At 48.0% G+C, this 22,320-nt stretch overlaps 1 protein-coding gene across 7 annotated transcripts in view; it reads left to right on the top strand.

Moving 5' to 3' along the window:
- ZNF236 (zinc finger protein 236) overlaps nt 1–22,320 on the top strand; it is a 531,150-nt gene that overhangs the window by 492,219 nt on the left and 16,611 nt on the right. For all 7 annotated transcript variants that reach the window (XM_063923335.1, XM_063923337.1, XM_063923334.1 and 4 more), the window contains exon 32: nt 9,999–10,175. In XM_063923335.1, the coding sequence (XP_063779405.1) occupies nt 9,999–10,175 (177 nt within the window). The remainder of the gene's footprint in view (nt 1–9,998; nt 10,176–22,320) is intronic.

Raw genomic sequence — 22,320 nt, 5'->3', positions numbered from 1 at the left:
TTGTAGTACAATTCAACTTGCACATTCTGTGGCAGGCCTGCCACAGCCTAAATCTGTAAAAGCCCATTCCACAAGGAAAGTGGGCTCATCTTGGGCGGCTGCCCGAGGGGTCTCGGCTTTACAACTTTGCCGAGCAGCTTCTTGGTCAGGGGCAAACACGTTTGCTAAATTCTACAAATTTGATACCCTGGCTGAGGAGGACCTGGAGTTCTCTCATTCGGTGCTGCAGAGTCATCCGCACTCTCCCGCCCGTTTGGGAGCTTTGGTATAATCCCCATGGTCCTTACGGAGTCCCAGCATCCACTAGGACGTCAGAGAAAATAAGATTTTACTTACCGATAAATCTATTTCTCATAGTCCGTAGTGGATGCTGGGCGCCCATCCCAAGTGCGGATTGTCTGCAATACTTGTACATAGTTATTGTTAACAAAATCGGGTTATTGTTGTTGTGAGCCATCTTTTCAGAGGCTCCTTCGTTGTTATCATACTGTTAACTGGGTTCAGATCACGAGTTGTACGGTGTGATTGGTGTGGCTGGTATGAGTCTTACCCGGGATTCAATATCCTTCCTTATTATGTACGCTCGTCCGGGCACAGTATCCTAACTGAGGCTTGGAGGAGGGTCATAGGGGGAGGAGCCAGTGCACACCACCTGATCCTAAAGCTTTTATTCTTGTGCCCTGTCTCCTGTGGAGCCGCTATTCCCCATGGTCCTTACGGAGTCCCAGCATCCACTACGGACTATGAGAAATAGATTTATCGGTAAGTAAAATCTTATTTTTTTCTTCGTTCTGGTGATCGTAATGTGATTGACAGGAAGTGGGTGTTTCTGGGCGGAAACTGGCCGTTTTATGGGTGTGTGCGAAAAAACGCTACCGTTTCTGGGAAAAACGCGGGAGTGGCTGGAGAAACGGAGGAGTGTCTGGGCGAACGCTGGGTGTGTTTGTGACGTCAAACCAGGAACGACAAGCACTGAACTGATCGCAGATGCCGAGTAAGTTTGAAGCTACTCAGAAACTGCTAAGAGGTGTGTAATCGCAATTTTGAGAATCTTTCGTTCGCAATTTTAAGAAGCTAAGATTCACTCCCAGTAGGCGGCGGCTTAGCGTGTGTAAAGCTGCTAAAAGCAGCTTGCGAGCGAACAACTCGGAATGAGGGCCATTGATGTAGTGGAGTTAATACACATCTGAGTTTTATTCACAAGCCTCTGAGTGCCGCCTCATTTTTCGGTGTACGTATTGGGGGTGTAAGACCCTAGTGGAGGCTTCCAGAGTGCCGACGATGGTGGGTTATATATATATATTTATATATATATATATATATATATATTTATATATTCCAAACAATGGAGGCACTCAGAAGTAAATAATGGACAACACCAACGCCGGTACAGCCAACGTTTCAGGGATCTCTCCCCTTTATCAAGACACAACCAGCCATTGCAAACAGTACAATATATATACATAAAATAGCCTTACCCAACACCAATCAGAACAAAGAACCCGCTCTCCCGCCGCCGATGCATGACCTAACAGGCGCATCACCCGTCCCCGTGGTCTGCGTCAAGGGGGGGCGTGGCTCTATCTTCCTGAGCTCCGGTTGCCTAGCAACCTCCAACACTACGTACTCCGGCCAATCAATGCATCCTCCTGCCGCTGACATTACGTGTGAGTCACCCACCACGTGAGCGTGGCTCGGAGGAGCGGTGTCTGACAGGTCACTTGTCATGTGGGGTTGCCTAGCAACCGCTCGAAGCCGGATATGTACACAAACATACATACACACCAATGTGCATACAAAATATGAAAAAACACCCCTAAAACCAGCAATACATTTACTTATTGTTTCCTATATCTAATCTGAAAAATCCTAGTCTTGCACCCCCTAATATTTACAGAACGGGCTGCAAGGAATCTGATATACAATAAAACAAGCTGATCTAATATACTGAATGAATAATCTAGGGAAGATTTCAATGAAATACTCTACCACAGAAAGCTGCTATGTCACAGGATCAATAGCCATAACAGAACTACAGTAAAATCTGCTATACAGTTACCTGCTATAAACACATCAGGGAATCATGCATAATACTGATAAGGCTCTATAGAAAACAATTAAAGCTTAATGCTTCATTCAGGCCGTATGGATGCACCGTCTGCAATTTGTGTATTCACCATGCCTCTTTCTGTAACAGGGTTTTACCCCTGTCACCACCCCTCACCATCCCTCCGGGACATGATCTATAATCCTATATCGGATAGTCACCAGAGTGTGATTGCAGCTCTTGAAGTGTCTGGCTACAGGGAGATCACTTCCTTTCCCTTCCAATGCAGCTCGAATACTTGATCTATGTAAGGCTATTCTTTCCTTGAATTGCCTTATGCTTTTTCCAATGCATAATAAGCCACATGGGCACTTAATATAATATACAATGAATTTGCTGGTACATGTCAAGGCATATTTGATCTTGAAGGTCTTCCCTGATCTAGGATGTTGGAAAGCATACCTGTTTCCAGGCAACTACAGGTGGTACATCCCGTACATCTGTAGTTACCTGGTCTGCGTGAAAGGAAGTGAAGTGGTTTCTCAGGGCCTAAATTGGAGATATCATTATGGACTACAATGTCCTTGACATTGCGTCCCCGTCTGTATGAGGCCATCAATGAGGTATTTTTTAATGTGGCCAATTCTTTATCCCTCGATCACAGGCCAAATTCCTTTGCCCCTACTGTACAGCTGTATGCTAGCCGTAGTATAGTCCTGTGTCCACACCATCCGAGAACATTCATCCAGGCGTTGTTTAGACGCTAAAGCCTCTTCACGGGAAATCGCTAAGGTTTTGTCCATAGCCTTTTGGAGTGAATCCATGGAGTATCCTCTGGCTTTAAACTTATCTGCCATGTTGTCAATTTGTGTACGGGCATCAGCTTCATCATCACAAATTTGCCTGATCCTCAAAAATTGGGAGAACGGGAGGCTCCACTTGGTAGATTCCGGATGAAAACTGTTAGCTCTTAGTACCGTATTCCGGTCCGTTGGTTTATAGTACATACTAGTGTTAATAGTACCATCTGTCCCCAATGAAACAGCTACATCCAAATAATGGACCTGTTCCGATTTACACTCAAAAGTGAATTTAATAGCGGAATCCTTTGAATTAATCAATAGCATCATGTCTTTAAATTCTGCCTCCGTACCTGTCCAAATGATGAAGATATCATCAATATATCAGCGAAAAAGAAAAATCTTTTTCGAAAAGCCCTCATTTTCAAAGAACAAAAATTTCTCAACTTCACTCATAAACACATTGGTGAAACTGGGTGCCACACATGATTCCATGGTGCACCCAGTTTCCTGGCGATAAATCTTATTATCAAACAGGAAATAATTCCTCCCCAATGTAAGGCCTAATAATGTGATGAAGAAGTCGATGTCCGGCCCACTGTATTCCGGTTGTTTCTAAGGAATACTTCCATAGCCTGTAAACACCTATCGTGGGGTATACTAGTGTACAAGTTGGCGACATCAATTGTACACAATAAGTAGTGAGTAGGTAACAGTGATATGGACTGCAAGTTTGAATAAAGGTAGAAGTGTCCTTGAGGCAAAGTGGTAGTTCCTGAATTAACGGCTGTAAATAAAAGTCCAAAAACTTAGACAAATTATAATAAAGAGAATCCCTGGCCGCAATAATTGGGCGTCCCGGAGGGTTGACCGCATCTTTGTGTAACTTCGGGATGGTGTAAAATACTCGGTATTTTACACCATCCCGAAGTATGTAAGTATGCTATGTGTGTATGTATGTCTATTTATATGTACAGATGTATTGTGTGTGTGTGTGTGTGTGTGTGTGTGTGTGTGTGTGTGTGTGTGTGTGTATATATATATATTTATATATAATTATATATACATACATACATACACACGGTCTTTTTACAAATTGTGGTTATAACTTGGCAATTGGAAACAGCCAATCAACTACATTATCAAAGAAATGTAAACTGGCGCTTATGTGTTTCTCCAATATTAATAAATGACTGTGGATCGATTTCAATAAAAATAACATAAAATTTATTACCTATACATCAAGCTAAAAATATCAAAAACATGAAATTCAGATGTGATCGTGAAATTAGGGCATAAATGGAGCTGAAGAATATTTTAAAAAGGCTGCTTTTAGTGTCCACAAAGGATCCCGGACTGAGTGCCGTATGCAAAGTTCCCTGGGGAGAGGAAATAAATACAGCTGGTATTACCCGTGTTGATGGAGACTTCCAGAAGTTTGGTGATTTTATCAGCAGGCAAGCTGTGGCATTGTAAACAAACTGGGTCTCTCCAATCGGTGCTGTATAGATGAAATCCCTCAGAGTTCCAATGGCAAAATTTGAAAGTCCATATCTGGATCCGTCTTTAGAGTGGGACACTTGTAGTGGTCGTGGCAGCTTCAACACTTAACGCGTTTCCCTAGGCTAGATCACCTAGCTTCATCATCTGATGCTCCCATTCACCCACACACTCCGGTCACTGTCAGGGTGCATGGCGCAGGGGGGGGGGGGGGGGGCGCCCTGGGCAGCAATTTAAGACTCCTATATGGCATTTTAGTGTATATACATGTACAGCTGGGCATATAGGCTATATAGAGAGCCCCCGCCATGATTTGAATTATTTCGAGCGGGACAGAAGCCCGCCGCCGAGGGGGCGGGGCTTCTCCCTCAGCACTTACCAGCGCCATCTTTTCTCCACAGCACCGCTGAGAGGAAGCTCCCCGGACTCTCCCCTACTTGACACACGGTGAAAGAGGGTTTTTAAGTAGAGAGGGGGGCACATATTTGGCAAAATACATATTACAGGCGCTACTAGGTAAACACACTGTGTTGTTCCTGGCTCATACAGTGCTGGGGTATGTACTGGCATATTCTCTCTCTGCCTCTCCAAAGGGCCTGGTGGGGAACCTGTCTTCAGAAGGACTTCCCTGTGTGTGTGTGTGCGGTGTGTCGGTACGCTTGTGTCGACATGTCTGAGATTGAAGGCTCATCTAAGGAGGAGGGGGAGTGTATGAATGCTAGGTCTCCGTCAGCAGTGCCGACGCCTGACTGGATGGATATGTGGAATGTTTTGAGTGCAAATGTTAATTTACTGCACAAAAGATTAGACAAAGCTGAAGCTGGGTTACAGTCAGGGAGTCAACCCATGCCTGTCCCAATGTCGCCTGGACCTTCGGAGTCTCAGAAGCGCCCACTATCCCAAATAGCTGACACAGATACCGACACGGACTCAGACTCCAGTGTCGACTACGAAGATGAAAAATTGCAGCCAAGGGTGGCAAAATGTATTCGATATATGATTATCGCTATAAAAGATGTTTTGCATATCACTGAGGAACCCCCTGTCTCTGACACGAGGGTGCACATGTTTAAGGGAAAGAAACCAGAGGTCACCTTTCCTTCCTCACATGAGCTGAACGATTTATGCGAAAAAGCGTGGGAAACTCCAGACAAAAAACTGCAGATTCCCAAAAGGATTCTTGTAGCGTATCCTTTCCCGTCACAGGACAGAATACGGTGGGAATCCTCCCCTAGGGTGGACAAAGCTTTAACACGCTTATCAAAAAAGATAGCGCTTCCATCCCAAGATACAGCTACCCTCAGGGATCCTGCTGACCGCAAGCAGGAGGTTACCTTGAAGTCCATTTACACACATTCTGGTACGTTACTCAGACCGGCTATTGCGTCGGCCTGGGTTTGTAGTGCTGTAGCAGCATGGACCGATTCCTTATCAGCAGATATTGAGACTCTTGATAAGGATACCATTTTAATGACCCTAGGGCATATAAAAGATGCTGTCCTATATATGAGAGATGCTCAAAGAGACATTAGTTTACTGGGTTCCAGAATAAACGCTATGTCTATTTCTGCTAGGCGTGGCTTATGGACCCGGCAGTGAACAGGTGATGCCGACTCCAAGAGGCATATAGAGTTGTTGCCTTACAAGGGTGAGGAATTGTTCGGAGAGGGCCTCTCGGATCTCGTCTCCACGGCTACGGCAGGTAAATCAAATTTTTTGCCATATATTCCCTCACAACCTAAGAAAGCGCCTCATTATCAAATGCAGTCCTTTCGTCCCAATAAAAGCAAGGGAGCACGTGGATCGTCCTTTCTTGCCAGAGGTAAGGGCAGAGGGAAAAAGATGCATACCACAGCTAGTTCCCAGGAACAGAAGTCCTCCCCGGCCTCTGCTAAATCCACCGCATGACGCTGGGGCTCCCCTGAGGGAGTCAGCTCCTGTGGGGGCACGTCTTTGACTGTTCAGCCAAGTCTGGGTCCACTCACAGGTGGATCCATGGGCAATAGAAATTGTTTCCCCGGGTTACAAGCTAGAATTCGAAGAAGTGCCCCCTCGCCGGTTTTTCAAATCGGCCCTACCGAAACAACCCCTGGAAAGGGAGATAGTTTTACAGGCAATTCACAAATTGTGTCTGCAACAAGTGGTGGTGGTAGAGGTTCCCCTGCTTCAAAGAGGGCAGGGGTACTACTCAACTCTGTTTGTGGTTCCGAAACCGGACGGTTCGGTCAGACCCATTTTGAATTTAAAATCCCTGAACCTTTACTTAAAACGGTTCAAGTTCAAGATGGAATCGCTCAGGGCGGTCATCGCCAGCCTAGAAGGGGGAGATTTTTTGGTATCTCTGGACATAAAGTATGCATACCTGCATGTCCCCATATATCCTCCTCATCAGGCATACCTGAGATTTGCGGTACAGGATTGTCATTACCAATTTCAGACGTTGCCGTTTGGGCTTTCCACGGCCCCGAGAATTTTCACCAAGGTAATGGCGGAAATGATGGTGCTCCTGCACAAGCAGGGTGTCGCAATTATCCCGTACTTGGACGATCTCCTCATAAAAGCGAGATCAAGGGAGAAGTTGCTGAGCAGCGTATCACTTTCACTGAATGTGTTACAGCGACATGGCTGGATTCTCAATATTCCAAAGTCACAGCTGAATCCTACAACTCGTCTGCCCTTCTTGGGCATGATTCTGGACACAGACCAGAAAAGGGTTTTTCTTCCGACGGAAAAAGCGCAGGAACTCATGACTCTAGTCATGAACTTGTTGAAACCAAAACAAGTGTCAGTGCATCATTGCACTCAAGTTCTGGGAAAGATGGTGGCAACATACGAAGCCATTCCATACGGCAGATTCCATGCAAGGACCTTCCAATGGGACCTATTGGACAAATGGTCCGGGTCGTATCTGCAATTGCATCAGAGGATCACCCTGTCCCGCAGGGCCAGAGTATCTCTCCTGTGGTGGCTAAACAGTGCTCACCTTCTATAGGGCCGCAGGTTCGGCATTCAGGACTGGATCCTGGTGACCATGGACGCGAGCCTCCGAGGTTGGGGAGCAGTCACACAGGAAGAAATTTCCAAGGACTTTGGTCAAGTCAAGAGACTTGTCTTCACATCAACATCCTGGAACTAAGGGCCATATACAACGGCCTACGTCAAGCAGAGATCTTACTTCGCAATCGACCAGTTCTGATCCAGTCAGACAACATCACCGCAGTAGCTCATGTAAACCGCCAAGGCGGCACAAGGAGCAGAGTGGCAATGGCGGAAGCCACCAGGATTCTTCGCTGGGCGGAGAATCATGTAAGCGCACTGTCAGCAGTGTTCATTCCGGGAGTGGACAACTGGGAAGCAGACTTCCTCAGCAGACACGATCTGCATCCGGGAGAGTGGGGACTTCATCAGGAAGTCTTCGCGCACATTGCAAGTCGGTGGTGACTATCCCAAATAGACATGATGGCATCCCGTCTCAACAAAAAGCTACAAAGGTATTGCAGCAGGTCAAGAGACCCTCAGGCGGTAGCTGTGGACGCCCTAGTGACACCGTGGGTGTTCCAGTCGATATATGTGTTTCCTCCTCTTCCTCTCATACCCAAGGTGTTGAGGATAATAAGAAAAGGAGGAGTGAGAACAGTTCTCATTGTTCCAGATTGGCCACGAAGGACCTGGTTTCTGGATCTGCAAGAAATGCTCACAGAAGATCCGTGGCCTATTCCTCTAAGGCAGGACCTGTTACAACAAGGTCCCTGTCTGTTCCAAGACTTACCGCGGCTGCGTTTGACGGCATGGCGGTTGAACGCCGGATCCTAGCGGAAAAAGGTATTCCGGATGAGGTCATTCCTACGCTAATAAAGGCTAGAAAGGACGTGACATCTAGACATTATCACCGAATATGGAAAAAATATGTTTCTTGGTGTGAGGCCAGGAATGCTCCTACGGAGGAGTTCCACCTGGGCCGTTTTCTTCACTTCCTACAAACTGGAGTGAATTTGGGCCTAAAATTAGGCTCCATTAAAGTTCAGATTTCGGCCTTATCCATTTTCTTTCAAAAGGAATTGGCCTCATTACCTGAAGTACAGACTTTTGTGAAGGGAGTACTGCATATTCAGCCTCCTTTTGTACCTCCGGTGGCGCCTTGGGACCTTAACGTGGTGTTAAGTTTCCTTAAGTCACATTGGTTTGAACCACTTAAGACAGTGGAGTTGAAATATCTCACCTGGAAGGTGGTCATGTTGTTAGCCTTGGCTTCGGCTAGGCGAGTGTCGGAATTGGCGGCTTTATCACATAAAAGCCCCTATCTGGTTTTCCATATGGATAGAGCGGAATTGCGGACACGTCCTTAATTCCTACCTAAGGTGGTCTCATCCTTTCATATGAACCAACCTATTGTCGTGCCTGTGGCTACACGTGACTTGGAGGATTCCGAGTCCCTTGATGTGGTCAGGGCTTTGAAAATTTACGTGGCCAGAACGGCTATGATTAGGAAAACAGAAGCACTGTTTGTCCTGTATGCAGCCAACAAAGTTGGCGGCCCTGCTTCAAAGCAGACTATTGCTCGCTGGATCTGTAACACGATTCAGCAGGCGCATTCTACGGCAGGATTGCCGTTACCGAAATCGGTTAAAGCCCATTCCACTAGGAAGGTGGGCTCTTCTTGGGCGGCTGCCCGAGGGGTCTCGGCACTACAGCTGTGCCGAGCTGCTACTTGGTCGGGTTCAAACACCTTTGCAAAGTTCTATAAGTTTGATACCCTGGCTGAGGAGGACCTCATGTTTGCTCAATCGGTGCTGCAGAGTCATCCACACTCTCCCGCCCGTTTGGGAGCTTTGGTATAATCCCCATAGTCCTTATGGAGTCCCCAGTATCCTCTAGGACGTTAGAGAAAATAAGATTTTACTTACCGTTAAATCTATTTCTCGTAGTCCGTAGAGGATGCTGGGCGCCCATCCCATGTGCGGACTTCTTCTGCAAGACTTATATATAGTTATTGCTTACATAAGGGTTATGTTATAGTTTCATCGGTCTTGGACTGATGCTATGTTGTTTTTCATACTGTTAACTGGGTAGTTTATCACAAGTTATACGGTGTGATTGGTGTGGCTGGTATGAATCTTGCCCTTGGATTACAAAAATCCTTTCCTTGTACTGTCCGTCTCCTCTGGGCACAGTTTCTCTAACTGAGGTCTGGAGGAGGGGCATAGAGGGAGGAGCCAGTGCACACCCAGAGTCAAAGTCTTTCTTAAAGTGCCCATGTCTCCTGCGGAGCCCGTCTATCCCCATGGTCCTTACGGAGTCCCCAGCATCCTCTACGGACTACGAGAAATAGATTTACCGGTAAGTAAAATCTTATTTTCTTCACTATATGTATATATATATATATACACATATACATATATACACACATATATATATATATACACACACACACACACACACACACACATACACATATAGTATATCATATATATATATAAATATATATGTACGGAAAATCCCCCATGAAAATCCTGCGTTTGCCACTGATGTGTGGTTTGGGTTTAAACAATTGAACATTGGACATATCCGGTTAGAATTGCATTTTGAGGTTGCTGTGCTTTAAGCCAATCAAATTTAAACTATGTTCCCACAACAATTGTATCTGCTTGCAGGAGAACGTCCTTTTCAGTGCACATTATGTGAGAAGGCGTTTAACCAGAAGAGTGCACTGCAGGTGCATATGAAGAAGCACACTGGAGAGAAGCCTTACAAATGTGATTACTGCTCTATGACCTTCTCTCAGAAATGCAATATGAAGCTTCATATGAAACGGAGTCACGGCTACCCTGGTATGTGCACCCGGTTGTCAGCGGATTATTTATTTTATTTACTGTCAACTGCCTCTCGGTAAACTGTGTTTCTTCGGTATACATAGGGCTTCACAGTGAAAACATCGGGGTTGTAGGTGGTGGATGAGAGTCCGGGCACCAAACTGCTAAGCTTTTCAGGTTTCCCAGGGTGCTTGGCTCCTATCCCCTATAACCCCACCTCCATGCTCAGACTAATCAGTTTTTTGTTGGTGCCAGCTGGAAGCTGGAATGCACCTTTGCTTTCTCTAACATCCATAAGAGATATTGGGGACAGAATTAGTACGATGGGTATAGACGGGTCCAAAGGAGCCAGTGCAATTTAAATTTCTTCAACTGGGTGTGCTGGCTCCTTCCCTCTATGCCCCTCCCACAGGCAGTTTAGAAAAAAGTGTCCTGAGAAGAGGATGCACACTCTGCAGCTCCAGAGTTTTTCTTCAATTTCATTTAAAACTTTTGCTTATTTCGGAATGCTGTTTAGGCAACAGCATACCTGCGCCTTGGGAGTTAGGGGGGGAGACGGTCACCGGCCTCATGAGGTGCACAGCCACTTCTTTGCTGCAGGACCACCGTCCTGTGGGGCTGTTTGTTCAGCGGGGCACTGCGCCTTAGCTGTCGCAGCTGCAGTTTGCTGCACACCCCTAACAGAGCCTGAAGGTGATCATCATGGTGAGTACAAACCGGGGGCCTCACTAGGGGGCCCCCGGTTCATTGTGCGGCAGACGCGTGTGTGTGACATACTGGTCCCTCCTGGGGGTACCCGCGGGTGCCCCTACGTGAGACTGGCGGGAGGTATGTTGTACCAAGCATTTATGTGAGGCTACACAGCCTCTGGAGACATAGCCAGTGTAAAAATCTTATAGTAGCTCCGGTACATAGCGGGGGACGGAGTTGCATCAGAGCGGGCTCAGCAGCATTTTGGCGCCTTCCTCTGCATAAGCAAGCAGCAGCCTCATACAGCTCCTCCAAAATGGTCACAGGAATGCTGGTACCGGGTGTAGAGGGGGAAAGCCGCTATTAGTGCACAGTTTACATATCTGTACAGCAGTTTCACTGTTTATATTGTACTACATAAAAAACGCTGACAGTCTCACTGGGGCTGGGCAGCGTTGTGTGCGCTGGGGTCCTCTCTTCTGTGTCTCCTCTCACATACAATAGGGCAGGCTTGTATTGTATTCAGTCTGTGTTGTATGTGTATATTGGGGGTCATTCCGAGCTGATCACTCGCTAGCAGTTTTTAGCAGCCGTGCAAACGAATTGTCGCCGCCAACTGGGGAGTGTATTTTCTCTTTCCAGAAGTGCGAACACTTGTGCAGCAGAGCGCCTGCAAAATCTTTTTGTGCAAAACAAGACCAGCCCTGTAGTTACTCTTCGTGTGCGTGGATTCTAACTACGGTGGGACAGCTTTTGACGTCATACACCCACCCAGCCACGCCTGCATTTTTTCTGCCACGCCTGCATTTTTGTAAGCACTCCTTGAAAACGGTCAGTTGACACCCACAAACGCCCACTTTATGTCAATCTTCCTGTGCGTTCGGCCGTGCGACTGGAATGTATGTTACACTCTGTGCAAACCCATGATGCTCATGTTAGGTTCCTGGTGCTCAGAACAAGGGAGATGTTATGAAGCGAGTCCAGAGCACCAGGACGGAATGCTGGGAAAGGGGAATGGAAAGGGAATAGCCCCTGGCGCCCTATCTCCGTTGTCTCACCCGTGCTGTCAGTACACTCTTGCGAGACTATGGTTGCTTGAGCCCATGGCAGCCGCGTTTGAAGGGCGGATTACGTCTGCCCAACTTCGATGCCCCCTCAGGTCTTAATGAGAGACAAAGAGTGAACCGAGACAGGGTGATAACAAGGGGCCCTCTGACTAAACAACAAGGCCAGGGGCTACTAACAAACCTAAAACCAAAGTATGTGCGGCTTGCCGCCAAAGGAAAAGAACAACAAAGGAAATGCTGACCACACGCCGACACAATACTTTTGTGTACCGGCGGTGACAGCATAAGCAGAACCCTCTGCAAAACACCAGTGACAGAAATAATAAGGGAATACAGCGGCCTAAGTCAACGGACGCGGCCGTGCCGCTACTCACGGAACCGGTACGAATACTGGCAAACGGACAGGAACTCCCAATGCTGCTGACACAGACTCTCAGAACTGGAGGACAGGCAGAATCCCAAACGACAGACCGGTGGACACCAAGAAGCCAGAAACTTGCACAGGCAAAGGTACTGGACCTAAGGACAGGAATGCCTCACGGCAGGACACGGGATCAGACATAGGAATCGACACAGGGACTGACACAGGAATCGACACAGGAAGCTCAGGAACTAGCAGGAACCAAGCTCAGAACTCAAGCAGACTGAAAACCCAGGAATATCACCAGCATCTGCGAACTGCAATCAGCCAGCATATAACAGAGAGGCCTAATTAATAATCCAGTGCAGCTGGCCTATTGCAGGACTCCAAGCTGACAAGATGCAATTAGCAGCCAGATGAGGCTGAACACATGGGAACAAGCTGCAATTGCACAGACTCACCAGCGGCAGCAGACAAGAGTAATCTAAAACAGAGCAATGGGAAATCCTGGCATGCAAGACAACTAAATAAACATAAAATAGAAATGAACCACTACCTGTGGTTCATAACAGTATCCCCTCCTTAAGGGTGAGCTCCGAGCACCCCATGACACCCACGGGGAACATAAACAGAAGTATAACATAAAATACATAACAAAAATGCAAAACAGGAATGAGCCACAGCCGTGGCTCATAACATTACCCCCCCCCTTGAGGAGGGGTCAAAAGACCCCAAAATTCAGACTATCCAGAACAAGGGATACAAAAAAAAAAAAAAAAACCTGACACACTGGTCTAACAGACAAGAAAACAAAAACAAGCTGTAGCAACAACTTGTAACAGTGCCCTCCCCCTAACGGTGGCCACAGGACACAAGACAAGGAGAAAAAAAAAATCTCTTTTTTTTTTTTTTTTTAAATCAAGGCAAGAGTCAAAAAATTATTTCTTTTTCTTCTTCTTCTTTTTACAAAGCTCTTTAGGTCTGACCAAGGTAATTCCCCAAACATTGTCTGAACTGATGGTACCACCCAGCAAGGCTGCGTTCAAATCAGAGACAGGTTTCTTACCCTTGGGAGCTGAACTTTCTGGTAAAGTACTATTATTAGAAGAAGAAGAAGTCAAAAAAGCACATCCTGCAGTCAAAACATCGGGCTGGGACTCTTGTGCAGAGTTTACAGTATTTGGTGGACTCTCAGCAGACAAGACGGGTGACTTAGAGGAACCTGAACCAATTTCTTTGGAACCGTATCTTTTAACAATTGCATCACAGAATGCTAGGGGATCCTGAAGAATGGGATCTTCAGCTGGTTGCCCACTCAGAAGGCTCTCCTCTAAAAGAATAAATCAGATAGAGCCCAAGGTTTTCTGAAGTGATGCCCAGAAATGGTCTAGACAACATAATAGTGTAATAGTATTTGAAAAGCGCCAGAAATTGGGCGAAGTCCCCATCAAAGGTTATGGATGTTGAGATATCAGAGTCAGGATCTGTTTCCTTCTCATCTGACTGACTGGAGTGCTTTGCTAGGACCTGGTCACTATTGACCTTACTCGAGGCTGAGACTTTCTGAACCCCACCCGGGGCAGTGACTTTCTGAACCCCACCCGGGGCAGTGACTTTCTGAACCCCACCCGGGGGAGTGACTTTCTGAACCCCACCCGGGGCAGTGACTTCCGGGAACCCCGCTGGGGCAGTGGCCTCCGGGAACCCCGCTGGGGCAGTGGCCTCCGGGAACCCCGCTGGGGCAGTGGCCTCCGGGAACCCCGCTGGGGCAGTGGCCTCCGGGAACCCCGCTGGGACAGTGGCGTCCGGGAACCCCGCTGGGGCAGTGGCCTCCGAGAACCCCGCTGGGGCAGTGGCCTCCGAGAACCCCGCTGGGGCCAGCACCTCGGATTCTTTTACTGGGACCGGGCCGTTGGCCTCCCTGACTGGGATCGGGCCATCGGCCTCCCTCTCTGAGTCGATAATTATCGAAAGTTCTCCCGGGACTATGACTTCCGGGACTTTTGCTGAAGCAATAACGTTCAGATCCTCCACTAATGCTATGCTTCTTAAGTTCTTTCCTGGGGAAGCGACTTCTAGACCCTTCTTTGGGGCTGCGTCTCTCGAGACCCCACTTGGGGATATTACTTCAAAGATCCCTTCTGGGGTTTTGCTTCTCGAGTTCCCTTCAAGAACTATGGTTTTAGAGACCCTTTCTTGGGTTGCGCTTTTCAAGTCCCTACCTGGGGTGACAGCTTCTGAGACCCCTTCCGGTATGGACACCTGAACTATAATATTTGATGTCCCTCTATAAGCTAGGGCATCGGGTACCGCTCCAGCACTCTGGGCATCGGGTACCGCTCCAGCACTCTGGGCATCGGGTACCGCTCCAGCACTCTGGGCATCGGGTACCGCTCCAGCACTCTGGGCATCGGGTACCGCTCCAGCACTCTGGGCATCGCGTACCGCACCAAGAACCTGAGCATCGGGCACCACTCCAGGACCCTGGGCTACGGGCACCACTCCAGGACCCTGGGCTACGGGCACCACTCCAGGACCCTGGGCTACGGGCACCACTCCAGGACCCTGGGCTACGGGCACCACTCCAGGACCCTGGGCTACGGGCACCACTCCAGGACCCTGGGCTACGGGCACCACTCCAGGACCCTGGGCTACGGGCACCACTCCAGGGGCTTGCAACTCCACTTCCACAGGAACCTCAAGAGAGGAGAAAAACATTCTTTTTTGATTCCTGAATCTATAATGGGGCTCCCTTGCCCAAGGACCCCAATTATAGGACAGAGAACTTTTTAGTGTGGGTTGTGTGACAAGTACCTCTGCCACAGTAGAGACAGGAGTAGGTCTTGTATCCTGACTCAACTTGGCCAGAGGGCAAGACTCGTCACCACACTTTGGCTTGCGCAACTCACAGGTCTGCAGATAGTGGCCTAAACCCCCACAATATAGGCATAAGTTTAAGTTTCTGCGACGCAGACGCTCCTCTTCTGAGAGCCTGGGCCGCAGAAAACTTTTAAACCTTTTCTCTTCAATTAAACCAGGGGATTCTCTTGTCACCATACTGTGAACAAGAGTCTCTTTAGAGATAGATGTACTCTCAACGACTGCTGGCAAAATGAGCAAGATTTCAGTCAGAAGGTTTTGCAGTTGCTTTAGGGATTGCTGCAAAACTTCTAGTCGCTCTGGTCTCAAAGCACTGAATACAGAGTTCAGGGCTGCGAGAGATGCCTGCAGGGCTTGCATAGTAGACATAGGAGGATTTAAAACTAGACAGGACAAGACAAGGCAAGGCAAGGCAAGGCAAGACTAAATTTTGCTAAACAAAACAAGACTTTTTTTTTTTTTTTTTTTTTTTTAAACACCGGACTGGATTCTAAACACCGGACTGGATTCTAAACACCGGACTGGATTCTAAACACCGGACTGGATTCTAAACACCGGACTGGATTCTAGACAAGACTGGATTCTAACACCGGACTGGATTCTAACACCGGACTGGATTCTAACACACTGAAATCTAGACAGGACTGGATTCTAGACTAGACACTGGACTGGGCCAAAAAAGAAAAAAAAGTTTTATTTCTTTTTTGTGGTATGGCTGGTGATAAAGTTAGGTTCCTGGTGCTCAGAACAAGGGAGATGTTATGAAGCGAGTCCAGAGCACCAGGACGGAATGCTGGGAAAGGGGAATGGAAAGGGAATAGCCCCTGGCGCCCTATCTCCGTTGTCTCACCCGTGCTGTCAATACACTCTTGCGAGACTATGGTTGCTTGAGCCCATGGCAGCCGCGTTTGAAGGGCGGATTACGTCTGCCCAACTTCGATGCCCCCTCAGGTCTTAATGAGAGACAAAGAGTGAACTGAGACAGGGTGATAACAAGGGGCCCTCTGACTAAACAACAAGGCCAGGGGCTACTAACAAACCTAAAACCAAAGTATGTGCGGCTTGCCGCCAAAGGAAAAGAACAACAAAGGAAATGCTGACCACACGCCGACACAATACTTTTGTGTACCGGCGGTGACAGCATAAGCAGAACCCTCTGCAAAACACCAGTGACAGAAATAATAAGGGAATACAGCGGCCTAAGCCAACGGACGCGGCCGTGCCGCTACTCACGGAACCGGTACGAATACTGGCAAACGGACAGGAACTCCCAATGCTGCTGACACAGACTCTCAGAACTGGAGGACAGGCAGAATCCCAAACGACAGACCGGTGGACACCAAGAAGCCAGAAACTTGCACAGGCAAAGGTACTGGACCTAAGGACAGGAACGCCTCACGGCAGGACACGGGATCAGACATAGGAATCGACACAGGGACTGACACAGGAATCGACACAGGAAGCTCAGGAACTAGCAGGAACCAAGCTCAGAACTCAAGCAGACTGAAAACCCAGGAATATCACCAGCATCTGCGAACTGCAATCAGCCAGCATATAACAGAGAGGCCTAATTAATAATCCAGTGCAGCTGGCCTATTGCAGGACTCCAAGCTGACAAGATGCAATTAGCAGCCAGATGAGGCTGAACACATGGGAACAAGCTGCAATTGCACAGACTCACCAGCGGCAGCAGACAAGAGTAATCTAAAACAGAGCAATGGGAAATCCTGGCATGCAAGACAACTAAATAAACATAAAATAGAAATGAACCACTACATGTGGTTCATAACAGCTCATTGTACCCGTACGACGCACCTGCGCATTGCGGTACATATGCATGCGCAGAAATGCCGATTTTTAGCCTGATCACTGCGCTGCGAACAACGGCAGCTAGCGATCAACTCGGAATGACCCCCATTGTCTGTATTTCATTATGGTGAAACAGAAATTAGCAGTGTATGTAGTGCCAGATTCTCCCCTATTTCAACTGGCTCCATATCATGTCAGCAGTGTAGTCAGTTATCACAAAATGCTGATAACAACATGGGGGAGAGTCCAGAGCCTTCCTGGCTGGGGGCTATAAAAACTATGATGTCATATATGTCATCTCAGCTCACTGCCAATGCCAATAAAACACAAGAACTGCAACAAGCAGTGGCTAGCCTAACGGGTGGTCTTCAGTTTGCCGGCTGTCGGGATCCCGGCGCACAGTATACCGGCACCGGAATCCCGACAGCCGGCATACCGACACTTTATCTCCCTCATGGGGGGATCCACGACCCCCCTGGAGGGAGACTAAATAGCACGTGCCACCGAGCCTGCAAGGGGCTCATTTGCGCTCGCCACGCTGTCGGTATTCCGGCAGTCGGGATTCCGGCACCGGTATGCTGGTTGCCGGGAGCCCGGCCGCCGGCATACAGTACTACAACCAGCCTAACTGCTAAGGCTGATGCTTCCCATCCCCCGCTGTCTACTGCAGGTGCACAAAAACGTGCTTTACCTGCAATCCTATCAGATTCTGATGATGATGTTCAGGCGAATGGGGATGATGGGGACCCCATTAGTCGGGATTCCCCCCGTACACAGGGTATAGAACCCCTCATATTGGCTATACGGGATGTGTTAAAGCTCCCCCTGGAGGACGCTGCTAATCAGCAGTCTTTTTTTCTCCCACAAGACAAACTGACAGTCACCTTTCCTGATTCCAAAGAATTGGATGATTTATTTAAATTAGCCTGGGAAAATCCAGATTAAAAAAAATCAGGTATCCAAAAGGTTTGTAAATACCTTCCCCTTTGCCCCTGAAGGCAGGAAATTCTGGGAAGAATCTCCGGCAGTAGACGTCTGTCTCTCGCCTTTCTAAAAAGGCAGTGCTCCCTGCTCCGGGCTCTTTCACGGTAAAGGACCCGGGGGATAGAAAAATAGAGACCACACTAAAATCTATCTACACTGCTGCAGGTGTAGCTCAAAGGTCGGTCGTTGCTGGATGACACATGCCATTCATACATGGGCTACTCAGATTCAGGAGGGTCTTTTGGGTGATATGACCTTGGTTACTACTGTAACACATTCAGACACGGCAAGCGTCCTCTGTGACTCCCTTAAAGAGATTGGCAATATAAATGCTAGAACCACTGCTATGGATAGGTCTGCATGCAGAGCCATGTGGTTGCGTCAATGGATTGCAGCCGCTGATTCCAAACGTAATGTGGAATCTCTTCAGTCACATGTGAATGGCTCTTCAGAGGTGAATTGGATGCATGGATCTCCAACGCTACTGCTGGGGAATCCGCGTTTCTCCCTTCAGGGGCTCTACCCGCTATGTGTACTTACCCGGGACCGACTACTCAGTCCTTTCGGTCCTCCAGATTTTGATCTTGGGTCTGGGGGGCCTCCAATGCAGCTAGAGGCTCCAGAGGTAAACCTAAGAAACCAGCCGTTGCCGGTTCTCAGGAACAGAGCACCAGTTCAACTTCCACAAAGACTTCGGCATGATGGTGCCCATCCACCCCGAGAGGATCTCGTGGTGGCAGCTCGGTTACATCACTACAGCCACATCTGGGAAGGTTCCTACCAAGATGCCTGGGTAAGGGACCTTGTCTCTTATGGTTACAAGCTGGAGTTTGACGGTGCTCCTTCCCAACGATTTTTCAAAAATATGCGTGTTACACTACTTCTGGCCATCGACAAGTTGGTCCAGTCCCAGGTCATTGTTCCAGTACCCCTGCTTCAGCAAGGAGAAGGTTACTACTCCAGTCTGTTTGTAGTGCTAAAACCAGATTGGTCTGGTGAGACCCATTTTGAATCTGAAGTCCTTGAATCCTTACCTGAAGGTTTTCAAATTCAAGATGGAATCTTTGAGAGCGGTGATCGCGGGCCTGGAACAACAAGAATTTCTTGTGTCCCTGGATATCAAGGACGCCTACCTATATATCCCGATGTGGCCTTCTCATCAGGCCTATCTCCGGTTCGCCCTACTGAAGGTCTCTACCAGTTTCAGGCGTTGCCCTTCGGCCTGTCTACAGCTCCGAGGGTGTTTATGAAGGTGATGGCGCAAATGATGTTCCAGCTCAGAGTCCAGGGAGACAACATTGTCCCTTACCTGGACGATCTCCTGATAAAAGCAAGTTCCAGGGAGCTTCTACTGCTCCATATAGATCGCACTATCCAACTTCTGTCTCACCACGGATGGATCCTCAATCTATAGAAGTCTCAACTGGAACTGTCTCAAAGGCTCCTGTTTCTGGGTATGATACTGGATACTGTAGCTCAGAAAGTGTTCCTCCCAGAGGACAAGGTGAGAACACTTCAAGAGATGGTTCGCATGGTTCTCCGACCTGCAGGAGTTTCCATTCATCTTTGCATAAAATTGTTGAGGAAAAGGGTGGCCTCGTACGAGGCGATACAGTTCAGCAGGTTCCATGCCAGACCCTTCCAATTGGACATCCTGAACAAGTGGTCTGGTTCACAACTTCAGATGCACCGAATGATTCAGCTGTCACCACAGGCCAGGATTTCACTCCTGTGGTGGTTACAGTCTTCCAACCTGCTGGAAGGTTGACGTTTCGGGATTCAGGATTGGATCCTCCTAACGACGGATGCGAGCCTAAGAGGATGGGGAGCTGTCACCCAGGCGGCGCAGTTCCAGAGCAGATGGTCTGCCTAAGAGGCCCTTCTTCCGATCAACATTCTGGAACTTCGGACTATCTACAGTGCTCTGATTCAGGTCTCCCCTCTACTCGGGGATCAGGCGATCCAGGTTCAGTCGGACAACGCCACGGCAGTGGCATACATCAATCGTCGAGGAGGGACAAAAAAGCAGGGCCTGCATGCGAGAAGTGTCAAAAATACTTCTCTGGGCAAAAAGAAATGCAAGAGCGCTGTCCTCAATTTTCATTCCAGGAGTGAACAACTGGGAAGCGGACTTCCTGAGTCGCTATGACCTCCACCCGGGGAAGTGGGGATTACATCCTCAGGTGTTTCAACAGATTGTCGACAGGTGGGGATATCCGCAGATTGACATGATGGAGTCTCGCCTCAACAAGAAGCTTTGTTGCTACTGCTCGCGAACCAGAGACCCTCAGGTGAGTGCAGTGGATGCACTAACGTCGCCTTGGCCTTACCGGCTGGTCTACCTGTTTCCTCTGATTTCGTTGATCCCAAGGCTGCTTCAATGGATCAGACATCACAGAGTCCAAGCAATCCTGATTGCGCCGGATTGACCCCAAAGGGCGTGGTACGCAACTCTTCTGGACATGTCCGTAGAAGACCCTTGGCCTCTGCCGCTGAGAAAGGATCTTCTCCAGCAAGGACCATTTGTCTACTCGGACTTAAGGCAGTGTCGTTTGACGGCATGGAAATTGAGCGGAATATCGTAGCTCACAAAGGGCTTTCCAAAAAGGTAATTGCCACTATGGTGCAAGCCAGAAAACCTGTGACGTCACTATCATCATATCTGGAGGAGATATGTCTCTTGGTGCAAGAAACGCACGTATCCGCCTGCAGAGTTTCACTCGGGACATTTCCTGCAGGCTGGTTTAGATAAAGGCTTATATCTGGGTTCCGTTAAGGTCCAGATATCAGCTCTCTCAATTTTCTTTCAGAAGAAATTGGCTGTGTTGCCAGAAGCTCAGACCTTCTTACAAGGGGTACTCCACATACAACCTCCCTTTGTGCCGCCTACGGCACCCTGGGCTCTGGATGTAGTGTTGAAATTTCTACAGTCCTCCTGGTTTGAGCCTCTGATGATGGTAGAAGACAAGTACCTCACATGGAAGACAGTGATGCTATTGGCCCTGGCTTCTGCTAGACGCATCTCAGAATTAGGGACCTTATCATGTAAAAGTCCATACTTGGTCTTTTTCGATGACAGAGTGGAGCTCCAGACTAGACAGCAGTTCCTGACGAAGGTTGTCTCCGCGTTCCACCTTAATCAACCTATTGTGGTTCTGTCCTGTTTTGATGCTTCGGCTTCTCCGGAGTCTTTGGATGTTGTGTGTGCTTTGAAGATCTATGTCAAGCGCACAGCTCAGGTCAGAAAGATTGATTCCTTATTTGTGCTTTGTGATGCGGAGAAAAAAGGTTGTCCTGCTTCAAAGCAGACCATTGCTCATTGAATTAGGCTTACTATCCAACAGGCCTATGTGTCGTCAGCCTAACCTGTTCCTCAGTCTTTGAAGGCCCACTCTACAAGGTCAGTGGGCTCTTCCTGGGCGGCTGCCCATGTAGTCTCTGCCTTGCAACTATGCCGAGCGGCTACCTGGTCGGGGAAGAACACTTTTGTGAAATTCTACAAATTTAATACCCTGGACAAAGAAGATACCCAGTTTGGGCAGGCGGCGCTACAGCAGTCTCCGCACGTTCCCGCACATACTGGAAGCTTTTTTACAATATCCCTTATGGAAGCTAGAGAAAATAGGATTTTAAATACCTACCGGTAAATCTGTGCGGTGACTTCTGCAGGTTATCGGTTATATGTTTCTTTTTTTTTCTATTTACACGTTTGTGGTGGGGGTTGGAGGAATCCTCCAGTTGTTTGGTATTGTATATCTGGCTGCATATTGTTCTCTTTATAGCGCACTGCACTGAGGTCTCACATCCTTGTTTTTTCTTTTTCAGCTGTTGCTGTTTTTCTGTTGCCAGCCATTGCTGGCCAGGTTATGTTATGGTGTGCTGGTGTGAAAATCTCACCACACTTCTTGTTGTCCTGTTTCCTTCTCTCAGGTATATCCTTTCTCCTTTGGGCACTGTTTTACATATAACTGCCTGTGGCAGGGGGCATAGAGGGGAGGAGCCAGCACATCCAGTTGAAGAAATTTAAAGTGCACTGGCTCCTTTGGACCCGTCTATATCCATCGTACTAATTCTGTCCCCAATATCCCTTATGGACTACGAAAAAATTATTTACCGGTAGTTATTTCAAATCCTATTTTCAATTTTAAAAGGTTTTTTTCTGAGCTTGGCAGTGCTGTAAGTCTGCAAATTTCAACGCTACAGCTCCATCACCCCCCCCGCTGCACTGCGAGTCTAGCACCGCTCACTGAGGGGACCCCAGGACTGCGCTGCTGGCATATGGGAGCAGGCAAGATGGTCCCATCTTAAATTACCCGCATTTAAATTGCGGTGGACACTGGATCCATCCTACACTTGGTTATACTTTATACTT

The sequence above is a fragment of the Pseudophryne corroboree genome, chromosome 5 (assembly GCF_028390025.1).
Source record: "Pseudophryne corroboree isolate aPseCor3 chromosome 5, aPseCor3.hap2, whole genome shotgun sequence".
Taxonomy (NCBI): Eukaryota; Metazoa; Chordata; class Amphibia; order Anura; family Myobatrachidae; genus Pseudophryne; species Pseudophryne corroboree.
Note: the sequence above shows the minus strand (reverse complement) of the source record. Positions and strands in the feature narration are given on the sequence as shown.